The following is a 12541-nucleotide window of genomic DNA, read 5'->3' as shown; positions in this document are numbered from 1 at the left end:
TTCCTAGTTTGGACAAATACAGCCCTGGGAGTCAGAAATCAAGCTGTAGAAAACAAAAGTATACATAAAGCTATTTCACCCACCAGGACTGTGGACTTAGCTCACGACATCATACTACTCATTGTCACAGGTCCACGGGACCCTGGGCTCTCTGAGGTCAGAGGCCAGAGGTAGGGTCCTTAGGGGGACAGTATCTGTGAGGAGGGGTGTCCCTTAGGCACCTCGAGGCCCCTGGGGGACGCAGAGAAGCGAAGGAGGCTTTTAGAGAGGAGGTGCTGGGGCCACTGGGTCCCAACGCCATTTCCTGGGCACCATCATGGAGGGGGGGGGGGGGAGCGTGGCACTGCCCGTTGGGGAGGGGGCCACGACCCCTAACCTCACCTGGCGTCTTGGACTCCAGCTAAGAGGTTGGAGCTGTAACCTTAAAAATAAAACTGCCACTTATCTTACCGGCAAAAGACGGGTTAATTCGGGAAGAGCAGAGAATTGCAAGACCAAAGAAGCAAGCTAGGCAAAACTAGAGGCACCGCCACGAAGGGGAGAACCGGCTCCTTTATAGAGGAAAGGGGGACTTTGGGAAGACTGTTGTAAACGCAAAGTCTATTGGAGGAAAGTGGGAGTAGGGAGTATGGTGGCTTCTCATTGGCTGAGTTCTGAGTGTCTCTCATTGGCTGGGCTGTTGCCAGGGCAGGAGGAAAGCCTTTCCTCTCCCTGCCAGATAGTAAAGTGGTAGCCACTGCAAGGTCCACCTCCTCCTCTTGGGTCTGCAATTGATGAGGAGCGGTGGAGCCTGACAGCTCCCCCAGCTGAACCTCCCAACTCCGTTTTAGTGAGGCTTCCCTTTATTAATTTTCAAAACCCAAGTCTCCTTTTGGAGGGGGGGGCAGGAGAGAGCTGGACTGGGCCAGAAAGGGAGTTGGGGCCCTCCTTATCTTGCCCTCTACCCACCCTGAGGTCCCCCAAGTCTTCCCCATTTGGCTCCAATCCCCACCAGCCCTTCTTGCTTCTAGCAGCCCTCAGACCCTGTCAACGTCCACACAAGGAGGTGCAGAAGGAAGAAGCCTGCACATGAGAGGCACCCGGGGAGGGGGGTGGGCGGGGAAGGTTTATTATAAGAACTGTACAAAGGAGCCTGCCTGCCAGCCTGGCTTGGGTCTGTTCCCACCCAGACAGAGTGGGAATGGGTGTGGGTGTGCAGGGGAGGGGGCCATAGGCAGGGGAGGCTCTGCAGTCTGTATGAAGTCCAGTGGTGAGTATCCAGTCCAACAGATGCAGAGGCTCTTTGGGCCACCCCAGTTTGGGGCCCCAGTTTGAGGGAAGGGCAGGGGGCAGGGTGCTGGTCAGGGAGGAGGCTGCCCTCTCTAGGGCGCATCTTCTGAAGCAAGAGACAGACGGTTGCAGGAAGGTAGAAGGAGTAGGGCCTCCTTTCCACGGAGGACACAGGCAAGAGACGGGGAGTGGGGCTGGGGCAATGGGTGTGATGAACGGAATAGGAAGAAGGGACAATGGGTGGCAAGGAGGCCAGAGAGTAGGGCAGACAGAAAGGAAGGCTCCAGCCTGTGGGCACACGCACGCACACAGGCACACACCCACACACACCCACACCCACACACCCACGTTGTTTTGGAGGTTTCGCTGCTTCCTGAGTTTTAATCAAACTGTTCACAAGAAACAAGAGAGAGAAGAGGAACTAAGGGCAACGGGGACTCAACGTGCAAGCCTTACCAGACACGTTCACACTCATCCACACAGCACAGGCACACTTGCCTAGGACACACACACACACACACACACCAGACTACAGAGGCACATTGACACAATACACACACACACAGGCGGGACACAGTGCTTCGTGGGCTTGAGCACACACGCAGCTGTACACACAGGCGTGAAGCAGACACAAGGCACACGCGCACGTGAGTAAATCCAGTGACGCCTGAGCAGGTGTCTCACTGCCCCCTCTGGGCTCGGCCTCCGTCCGTTCTCTGAGCGACAGAAGAGGCCTGGCACGGCCACACCCAGACCAGTGGTACCAACAAAGATGCTGCCTGGCGTGCCAGGCAGCGGGACCGGAGCCAGGTGAGCTGTGCATGTCCCAGGGTTGAAATGTCTAACATGGGCTCGGCGACAACACTCTTGGGACCACTTTGAGGAGGGGGAGAGAAGGATGAGGAGGGAGGAAGAGATGGGTGTGGTGGGGGATGAGGCTGGGTGAGGCTACAGAGAGCCCTGTGGTGCTGATCGGGGAAATCTACCTCCTGAGCTCCAGGGTCCCTGCCCCCGCCCCAGGTCTGGGCGCTCTGGCCAAGGAAGCCTCCTGTGCAGTGATGCGGCTGGCGGGACCCCACCTCTATCAACCCGCCATGCTTCCTAGAAGAAGATGGTTCTTGAGTGGACTCCTCCCTCCAGCTCTTCCCCCAGGGGCCAGCCAGGGAGCCAGGGGCTGCACAATGGACAAAGCGGGATGTGGTTTCAGGGGCCAAAAGCCCCGCCAGATGCATCAGGATCCAGTGGCCAATCGGACTCGGGGAGCCACTTGTGGACCAGTGACGTTTCTCTTCTCCAGGAAATTCGTGGGCTGGCAGGACGAAGCTGTATCCCAGTCAGGGGAGGCTTGGCAGGCCCTGGGTCAGGTGTCCGCTCTCACTGAGTTAAGACATCTTTATCCGGGAGAGGCCTGGGGGGGCCTGTAGCCCTTAAGACTCTGGTGGCAAGACGACAGCTCATCCCTCCACTGTAGGCTGGCTCCTCCCCCGCGTGGGGGGCAGAGATCTCTGGTGTTCCAACCTCCCCCAAGAGGAGAGGCCCGTGAGGGGGTGAGAGCAACTTGAAGTGAGAAACCAGGGAAGCAGGGGGGAGGTGGGGGGAGCCTCAGGCCCAGGGTGGAGCCTCCGAGGGCAATTCCCATTTTCCATGGCCTGGGTGTCAGCCCCAGCGTGGCCACAACCTGTCCCCGACAGGGAGCCAGTCAGCGGTAGACTCAAAGCCTGCTCCCTCAGCAAGCAGGTACCATGAGTGAGTTTTGGGGGGCCGTGCCAGGCTCAGCTGGCTACCTCGCCGCTGCTACTAGACAAGAGACTCTTTGACCCCCGGGCGCACTGTCTGCCCCAGGGGTGGGGAGGGAGGGAGGGCAGCATCCGAGGGGCTCATGGGCGTGAACCCAATGGCAGGTCCGGTGTCCCCTGTCCAGCCCCTTTCCTCACCCGTGCTCGGCACGCCGCTGTTCCCATTCCCGTGGCCGTACATCTTGCTCATGGTGGTGGCGATCAGGCCCTCCTTCTCCGGGCCACTGTCCCCACTACCGTCCTGGCTGTGACGGTACATGTAGGACGCCTGCTTCACCGTGCGCTTGAGCAGGTGCTGGCGATAGGCCCTCTGGATCTTGATGGCACACACCTCCTCGTGCTTCCTCTTGAGGGTGGTGGTGATGGGCTCGTAGGAGACCTTGGAGGGGTTGGCGGCCATGAACTTCTCCTCCATGGTCTCCTTGAGAGCGTCCATTTCCCCAGAGTCGCCCAGGACCTCCTTGGTGAGGGCAAAGAGGATGTCCAGGCAGTGGATTTTGTCCCCCGGCACCATGGGCAGGTCCAGCGTGATGAGCTTGATCTTGTTGGGCTTGGCGATCCTCAGCGGCTCCTGCAGGGTGTCCACGAAGTCTGAGAGGCGGCTGTAGGCAATGAACTGCGTGGCGTCGGGGTCGAACTTCTCCCATGTCTCGTAGAACATCTCGAAGTCGTCCTCGCCGAGGGGCTCGCTGCTCTCCTCGGTGGCCACGTTGAAGTTCTCCAGGATGATGGCGATGTACATGTTGACCACGATGAGGAAGGAGATGATGATGTAGCTGCAGAAGAAGCAGATGCCGATGGAGGGGTTGCCACAGTCACCCCTGACGCTGGTGCCCGGGTTCTCGAGTGTCGGGTCACAGTCGGGGGGCCCGCTGTTGAGGATCGGGTTGAGGAGCCCGTCCCAGCCAGCCGACGTGGTGATCTCGAAGAGGCAGATGATGCTATTGCCAAAAGTCTCAAAGTTGAACATGTCATCGATGCCCGACTCCTTCTTGACGTAGGCAAAGTTGGACATGCCGAAGATGGAGTAGATAAACATGACCAGGAAGAGGAGGAGGCCGATGTTGAAGAGGGCCGGCAGGGACATCATGAGGGCGAAGAGCAGAGTCCGGATGCCCTTGGCCCCACGGATCAGCCGCAGGACACGCCCGATCCGGGCCAGGCGGATCACTCGGAACAGTGTGGGGGACACGAAGTATTTCTGGATCAGATCGGAGAGTGCGAGGCCTGCAGGGAGCAAGTGTGAGGAGCACTGTCCGTGGGGTAGGAGGCGGGGTCAGGGAGCGGGGGGTGGGGCGAATGCAGGGCTCAAGGGGGCCTGGCCTGGTATGCTCCTCCCCAGAAGCGAGCAAGAGAAGCACAGTCCAAATGGCCTGACCCATGAGGCTGGGCTCCCCCAGGGTCCTGGGGCCAGGGGCTCTGCTCTGCCCTGACACAGCCGTAAGGAGGTGAGATGTGCCCAAGCTGATGGGGTTCAGGGTAAGCCGACCCCCAAGGCTGTTTGTAGATGCCCCAGATGAGACAGAGAGGGAGGACAGCTGTGTGTGTGACTCGGAGCGTGACTTGTTTGTGACTCAGTTTCCTCATCTGTAAAGCAGAGGTGGTAACAGTGCCTACCTCCTGGGATAGCACAGTGTCAGGCAAATAGTAAATGGTCAGTAAATGGTGGTTAGTTGCTATCATGACTACACACGTCTGTGCACTTCTGTGTGTGTGGAGACTGGAACCATCTTCTGTCTTCCACTGGGCTCACGGGCACCCGAGTGTGCATCTACTGGTTTCTAGAAGTGTATGCGTGGGTGTGCAGGTGACAGACTGCCTGTGAGCCCGGCCCGTGTGCCTTTTGTGCATTAGGTGTGATGTGCATAGGCAGCCCGTGTGTCCGTGTACATGCATGTGTGAGCTTTCCACGTGCAAGAGCAGGTGCGTGAACGCAAGGACGGGAGCGGTCGGCCTCCCTGAGTGAGTCTGCCCGGCCCGGCCCCGCTCACCCACGATGGACAGGATGACGACCACGAAGTCGAAGATGTTCCAGCCGACGGTGAAGTAATATTGGCGCAGGGCGAGCATCTTGAGCATGCACTCGCCGGTGAAGATGATGATGAAGACCATATTGATGTTGTACAGGATGTCCACTTTGAGTTGACTCTGGTCGTCCGTCTCCACCATCATGGTGACCATGTTGAGGCAGATCAGGATCATGATCGTGATGTCGAATGCCTGCTTGGTCACGCAGTCGTACACCATGCCCTGGAGCTTGTTCTGCAGCGTGGGAGGGGTGCGGGGGTGCAGGTGGGTGGATTTTGGGGGGGCAGTGGTCAGGACCCACACAGGACGTGGACAGGCAGGAGACACAGGATGACCCAACAGCATGACAGAGAGACAGAGACGGGGGGGAGGAGGTGTTAGGGCTTGTGGCAGAGTCGGCCACGGCAGGGAGGGGAGACCCATCCGGACAAGCCATTCTGGGGGGTCCGTGGGCTTCCTCCTCACTCTAGGACGCTTCCTCCTCTCAAGGTCCCCCGGCAACCTCTCATCCTTCTCCCGAAGTCATTGCTCACGGGGGAGGGTGTCTGGACATCCTCTTCCTCCCGCTTCCAGGGGCCCTTGCCCCAGAGGCCACCCGCTGAAGGGGTGGGCCGACGCTGGGGGCGAACCAGCGACTGGGGTTTATCAGGTTGCTGCTGCCCCCCCACGCAGTGCCTCAGGGCGGTTACAAAGAAGCAAGCTCTCCAGCATGGGGACCCAGCCTCACGCCAGGGACACCACCTGGTGGGCGGAGGACAGCCTGCATTTTGCCCCCAGGGGCCCCCTTGGGCAGAAGGTTCATCCAGGCCGCAGGAGGAGGGGCTCAGAGGGCCCGTACCTGGGGCCGGGGAATTGGCTTCTGAGGCTTCTTGGAGCCAAGCTTCTTCATGGCATTGTAGTATTTCTTCTGTTCCTCCGTCATGAAGATGTCTTTCCCTCCGAAGTATAGTAGGATGGTGTCTGTAAGGCCAGAGGCCCCTCTTCTCGGCCTCCAGGGCCTCCCCACCTCAGGCCCCACCCTTAAAGCAGCCCGCACCCCAGCAGGGGACCCGGAGGGGCCAGAGATGGGGGCTGAGGGAGGGAGGAAGGGGATGGGGGTCTGCGGGGTCCAGAGAAAGGAGGGAGGGGTGCGGGGTGACAGAGTCCGGAAGAGGACCAGCACCGGCTCATCGCCTGTTTGGGGCCAGACACTCGCCATCGTATCTCGATGGGTCCTCTGAATGACCCGGCTGGGTAGGGAGCATCAGCCTCGTTTCTTAACAAGGTAACCAAGGCTCACAGAGGCCTAGTCCCTCTCTCACGGTCGCCGGGGAGGGTCTGAACCCGGGCTTGCTGCCTCAGTCACGCCACAGTAGCTGCTGAGGCGGCACGTGGGACTATCCCAGGGGACGGGTGAGCAAAGGAGGGAGGATGGAGCCCAGGGAAGGTGGGATACTCATCTTCTTCTTCTGCTGGTTGAAGTTGTCGATGATGACGCCGATAAAGAGGTTGAGGGTGAAGAAGGACCCAAAGATGATGAAGATGACAAAATAGAGGTACATGTAGATGTTCACCTCATACTGGGGCTGTTCTTCCTTCTGCAGAGGCCACAGGACAGGACAGGCTGGGACGGGGTGGGATGGGGAGGTTGGGGGGGGCATGTTGGCTGCCCCCTGCTCCCCATCTCACTGTGGGCAAGGAGGGCCTGGGGCCCAGAGGTGGGCCCTTCCACCCCTAGGCTGCCCAGTCTGGGGGCTTCTGAGGAGGTGGCGTGGGGCCGGGGATGGGCAGAATTGCCACTGTGTCTCTGGTTGCGTCCTCTCCCCGGGCTCACTCACCGGCCACGTCTCGGTGAGGCCCACTCACCTCCCGGGAGTCCACGGCCGCATACATGATGTCCATCCAGCCCTTGAAGGTGGCCTGGGAGAGTGTGGTTGGGTGTGAGGAGAGGGGCTGTTTGCCGTTTCCACCATCCATGAGTCTCCCTCCTCACCCCAGCCTGGGCCTCCCCAGGGCCCCACGGGGCAGGCGTCACACAGAGACCAGAGAGGTCTAGATACTACCCAGCACTGGGAGCAGGTGGGGGCCTCCTAACAAGGAGTAACGGTGGGTTCAGGTACAACACGAATCTGGGAGTGCTCCCAGTTTTGTGCGAGGGCAGCAGGTCACACTTACCACCTGCAGGAGGGAGAGGTAGCCTAGACCCACGTTGTCATAGTTGACTTTGACGTTGAGCCAGCGGACCTGGCCTGTGTGCATCAGGTTCTCACACTCGGACTTGTTGTTGACCTCGGAGATGTCAAACCTCTCAGAGGTGGTGGTATTGATGCAGTAGTAGAACTTGCCGGCGAACAGGTTGACACCCATGATGCTGAAGATGAGCCAGAAGATGAGGCAGACAAGCAGCACATTCATGATGGAGGGGATGGCTCCCAAGAGGGCATTCACTACCACCTGGGGGGCGGGGGGGGGTCATTCCCAGGTCTTTACCCAGGCCCCTTTGGGACAGGGCTCCCCACCTACACTAACCAGGGCACCAGACAAGGCTGGGCATTGTTATTCAGGGAAGGCTTCCTGGAGGAGGGTCACTCTGAGCCAGGCCTGGGGGAGAAGTCTGCTGGGCTCTAGGTTGGGGGGTGGGGGTGGGGAAGTGAGGAGTAGGGTTGGGGGTGCTGCTGGCCTATGGTTGAAGAGAGCTCTCTGCTTGGCTGGAGCCATCAGCCCAGAGTCGGGGCACTAGGCTTCTCTGGAAGCAGCTTGGCCATGGGTCACTAGGCAGGAGACAAACACTCCTACCTCGGCCCCCATAGGAAACTCAGCCCCTGTGACCCGGCCCCCTCCTCATCTGCTCCCAGTATTAGAGACACAGAGACCGAAAAGAAGCCATCGTGGGTCTTCAAAGCGGCAGGACCCTGTGCCCCACTCCCCAGCCCTGGCTGCACAGGCCAGCTTCACTCTGTCAGGCTGGGCCAAATCTGAGAATTGTGCTTTTTCAAGGAGATGCTGTTTCATGACCTCCAGACAGAGTGGGTGGCACAGACCTGGTAAGGCCCGGGGTAGCTCTATTCTTGGCTGGGGCACCAACCAGCTGCATGGGCAGGTCATTTCCCCTCGGGGAGGAGGGGTCCCTGGTTCTGGGGGCAGGAGGACCCAGCATTGGCTGGCCCCTTGCATGAACAGGAGGGAGCCCCTCCGGCTGAGTGCCCTGTTGGCTTGTGACCAGCTGTCCCTCCAAGTGGGTCTTGTTCCCAACAGACCTCTCTTGGCTGGGGAGGTCCCAATTGTTTCAGCCAAAGCTTCTATTATTTACCGTCACTTCTGTTCTCAAGGGCCTGAGGGAAGGGTGGGCAGGCTCAGAGGCCAGGCACAGGACCCACCGGCTCACCCAGGTCTCAGAGCCCTGGCGGCCCTGGTGTGAGGCTGGGGAGGAATGCCTATACACCCATCGACCTGCCTCCCTTCCTCCCTCCCTACCCCCGTGCCCTCACAGCTCCCCCCTGGGAGCTGATGCAGCCTCTGCTGTCCCCCAGCGGTGGCAGGGAGGAGCTCCGGAGGGGCTGAGGGCCGGAAGGGGCCCTTGGGTGGTGTGGGAGGATGTCTGGGGGCCCTCAGATCTTGCCTTCAGCGGGGCCCAGAGTCTGAGGCCTCTCCTCCCCCCCGTGGTGACTGGAGTACAGACCTGCGCCCCCTGCACCTTGCTCTGCGGAGGCTGCTCCCCCAACCCCTAGCCCTCCTCAGAGCCCGCCCTCGGCACCCACCCTCATGCCCTCAAATCGGGACAGCGCCCTCAGGGGACGCAGGGCCCGCAGCGTCCGCAGGGATTTGATGGGACCCAGCTCCGAGTAGCCCAGCCAGTTGGCCACCAGACTGATGATGGAGACCTGCAGAGGGAGGGTGGGCTGGTCAGGGCAGGAAGGGCCTCAAGGCCAGGGCTTTCTAAGCCCCTCGGCCTCAGGGCCACCTCTGGATCTGGCTCACATCCCCCGGGGCAGACTCACATCCACAATGAGGAAATCGAGCCAGCACCAGGCATTGGTGAAGTACACCTTGAAGCCGTAGGCCACCCACTTGAGCAGCATCTCCAGGATGAAGATGTAGGTGAAGACCTTGTCCGCGTACTCCAGGATGGTGCGGATGACTCGCCGCTGCTCGATGTAGATGTCCTCGAAGGCCTGGGGACGCCAGCATGGCCGGGGTGGCCGGGGCCCGGGAGGTCGGGGCAGCAACCACGTCCCCCACCCTGCCTGCTGCTGGGGCTTCCCAGGGGTCTGGCACTGGGTCCAGGCCAGGGGCAGGCGGCTGGCTTCTCCCAGACTCCCCAGGGCCCACGGGTGCCAGACCCCTGGGGAGAAACCCCTCAGCAGCCCTTCCCCAGGGGTGACAGTCATCTGCTTGGGGGCCAGCACCATGACACATCTTCAACCCTGACCGCCCCCCACCCAAGCACCTCAACATTCCCAGGGCCTTCCCACTTCTGCCCTGGCTGGCACCTATCACTGGGGGTGCACACAGAGTGGGACTCCGCCTGTCGCTTTAAGAAAATGAACATTTTCTACATCATATCCTGCAACCACAAGTGAGTCCATTTAGGATTCTCTGGGGTCCAGACTGCCCGGGCCTTGTCCCTCCCATGATGTGGGAAGGAGGGAGCCTGGGAGGGCCTCCTTTGGGCCTGGCACCTGCCTCTGCCCACGCCCGTCCCCCAGGGCGGTGCTTACCAAGGCTCCGCTGCTGAGCAGGATCATGAACACGATGAAGGTCTCGAACCAATTGTGCTCAACAATCTTGAAGCAGGCCCTGCGGAGTGTCCACCACATCTTCCCACGGCCCTGGGAGATGTCCACGTAGAGGATAGGGCAGCGTTGCACGCAGGCTGGGGGAGGGAAGGGGCCAGGGCACCACATCACAGGACTGGGGGCTGCCTCAGGACGTGCAGCCAGCATGTGCCCACCGCCTTCCCGGGGATCGGCTGATCCCATCCTCCCCACCTCTCCCTGATGGCCTTCATGCTGCCCAGCCCAGGCCCTGGGGGCAACAGTGTGTCCGCAGGGCTCTCTCCTGAAGGGCTGGGCTGGCCTCTCTCTTCAGATGAAGCCGAGGAGGGTAACGGTCTTCGAGCAGCCGTTCCCAAGCACTGGCCATCCCCAAGCACGGGGTCACACTCAGGGCCCCGTGGGGATTCCGCACGGCAGTCCTCAGGGGCGGGTGTGCACCCACCGCACATGCTTGAGGCTCAGGGGCTCAGGGGCTGGGAGGCATCCGGGCTCTGGCGCCCCTCCCTGGGGCTGTATCTCCCCCAGGCTGTGTCAGGGCAGGGCAGCATGTTGGTGCGGGGTGGGGGGGGTGTGGGGGGATGGGAAGTTCTGCATGCTTTCGGTGATGCACATGATCCTGAGATGTCCTAGAGGAGGCACTTGGCTAGGGCTGGGTCAGGGCTGTTGGGCCCCAAAGGCCCTGGCCTGGTCTGTCCTTTCCAGGGGCTGCTGGGCTGGGGGAGGCACCAGGCGAGGTGGTGGGGGTACACGCACATGGGCTCGCCCTCACCCTCCGTAAAGCACTCCTCAGGCTGCTCCCCATCGGGGTTCTCTTCAGCCTGCTCCTCGGGGTCCTCCTCGGGGGGCTTATAGTCGGCGGTACTGCAGACGGAGGAGTTCCCATCGAGGCGCTGCGGTGGCTTCTGCAGGGGACCACGGGGTCACGTGAGCCCTGGGTCCTCCCACCAGGTGAACCAGCAGAGGGCAGGATGGGAGACCAGATGGGAGAGGAGAAAGAGGGGGTGGAGCTGACCGACTCGTTCATCATTCATTCATTCATTCCCTGAGCCCCGGATTATGGAGCCCGCACTGTGGCCTCTGCAGGAGAACCACAGTGACCAAGGCAGCTATGGTTCTGCCCTGGCGGGGCTTCGATTTGGAGCAGGGCAGGCCGAGGCCTGGGAAGGGATGTGAGGACACAAGGAGGCAGGTGAGGGCCTCAGGTGAGGGAGGAGGCTGGGCGTGGCTGAGCTGGGCTGGGGGCCCTGGGAAGCGTGGGGTGGGGGCAGCGGAGGAATAAGAGGCCTGAAGGGACTTTTGAGGGAGCATGAAAGGGGTCAGAATGGAGCCAGGGCTGCCATAGCCCACAGGGGATGGTGTGCAGGGTCAAGTTCTGAGCCTTCCCATGCCCAGGGGCTGCTGGGCTGAGGAGCCCGGAAGGAATGGAAAACTTTCCCCTGCAGAAGCTCCAGCCTGGGGCCAAGGAAAGCCGATGGGAGGGGGGCAGGGTGGGTAGGCTGGGGCTCTGGCCTGGCCAGGCCTCCCCCACCTCAGCTGGTGCTGTCCCAAGCCAGGTTCCTGGCCCTAGCCCCCCTCCTCAAGGGGACCCCTTCGTGGCTGGAGTTGAGGTCCCTGAAGGGGAAGATGGAGAGGACAGCTTGGGGGGCAGCCTCTGGATCCAGAACGGCCACCAGAAAATTACGGAGGTCCCCTTGTGCCCAGCTGACAGAAAGGGAAACCGAGGCAGGCATTAGGTCAGCCAGGGCACCCACTAAGCCACTTGCCCTGCCTGTGTGTCCCAACTCCCACAGTCCCCCTTGGAGCCTTGTCTGCCCCCCTGAGAGTCCCCAGAGCCTTGGCCCTGGGTGCTCTCCAGCCCTCCCCCACCTCCGCTCCTCATACCGAGGTCAGTGCCACATTTCCCTGGGTATTTATAGCTTGGCAGGCACTCGGCCCCCTGGTAAGTCAGCGTGACACATATCTGGGGGGAATAAGGAGTCAAGAGCTTTCAGAGCAAAGTTCTTTGAGACTCCAGTGCCCAGCCAGGCCCAGGGCCGATAGGGTAGAGATGGAAGGGGGCCCTGCCCTACCTGAGGTGCTAGTCCTTCTTCTGCCAGAGCTGGAGGATAGGCTTTGCGGCTCAGAGTCTGCTCCCCTGAGAGGCTCAGGCAAGGTCTGGCCTCAGCCTGAGCTTCTGGGGGTGACTCCCAGTGCCTCCGTCACCCTCGCAGGGAAGGGGCAGGAGGAGGGGGCATCTCCTGTGTGGGTGGGTCAGGGCTACTGCTGAGATGCCCAGCTCTCTGCTCTCCTTGTACCCAACCCCTTGGCCCCCCAAGCCCCTCCACCTCTCAGAGTCCCCAGCCCAGACCCAGCACTTTGGCCCACACTGGGAGGTTGGGACCAGCCCCAGTGGGATAGTGGGAGCGACTTCAAGTTCGGAGCGGGGTTAAGAGAGGCCTCTTGGGTCCCCACCCTGGAGCTAAGGTGCCACAGGTAGGAACATCCTGTCCAAGAGCACCACCTGCTGGTGAGCAGGAACCCAGGTGGAGGTGCGGAGCCAGAGCGAAGGGACACTGGGGAAGGACAGGCAGGGCCCATCGGAATAATAGTCATCAGTCACCATGCACAGAGAGCCTTCTATGTGCTTACACGCAGCATCTCACCTGATGCTCCTGACCATGCTCTGAGGTAGGTGCCATTACCCCAATTTTACAG

At 61.0% G+C, this 12541-nt stretch overlaps 1 protein-coding gene across 2 annotated transcripts in view; it reads right to left on the bottom strand.

Moving 5' to 3' along the window:
- Window positions 1-534: 534 nt before the first annotated feature.
- SCN4A (sodium voltage-gated channel alpha subunit 4) overlaps window positions 535-12541 on the bottom strand; it is a 42563-nt gene continuing 30556 nt past the window's right edge. Inside the window, exons 15-24 of one of the 2 annotated variants that reach the window (XM_035026291.1) lie at window positions 10617-10749; window positions 9791-9945; window positions 9071-9244; window positions 8831-8953; window positions 7248-7526; window positions 6939-6992; window positions 6533-6670; window positions 5932-6036; window positions 5057-5327; window positions 535-4292 (exon numbers count right to left, since the gene is read on the bottom strand). In XM_035026291.1, the coding sequence (XP_034882182.1) occupies window positions 3067-4292; window positions 5057-5327; window positions 5932-6036; window positions 6533-6670; window positions 6939-6992; window positions 7248-7526; window positions 8831-8953; window positions 9071-9244; window positions 9791-9945; window positions 10617-10749 (2658 nt within the window). In that variant the 3' untranslated portion in view covers window positions 535-3066. The remainder of the gene's footprint in view (window positions 4293-5056; window positions 5328-5931; window positions 6037-6532; window positions 6671-6938; window positions 6993-7247; window positions 7527-8830; window positions 8954-9070; window positions 9245-9790; window positions 9946-10616; window positions 10750-12541) is intronic. The other variant, XM_035026290.1, reaches the window with a different exon arrangement.

The sequence above is a fragment of the Mirounga leonina genome, unplaced genomic scaffold, assembly GCF_011800145.1.
Source record: "Mirounga leonina isolate KUSES-001 unplaced genomic scaffold, KU_Mleo_1.0 Mir_197, whole genome shotgun sequence".
NCBI classification, from domain to species: domain Eukaryota; kingdom Metazoa; phylum Chordata; class Mammalia; order Carnivora; family Phocidae; genus Mirounga; species Mirounga leonina.
Note: the sequence above shows the minus strand (reverse complement) of the source record. Positions and strands in the feature narration are given on the sequence as shown.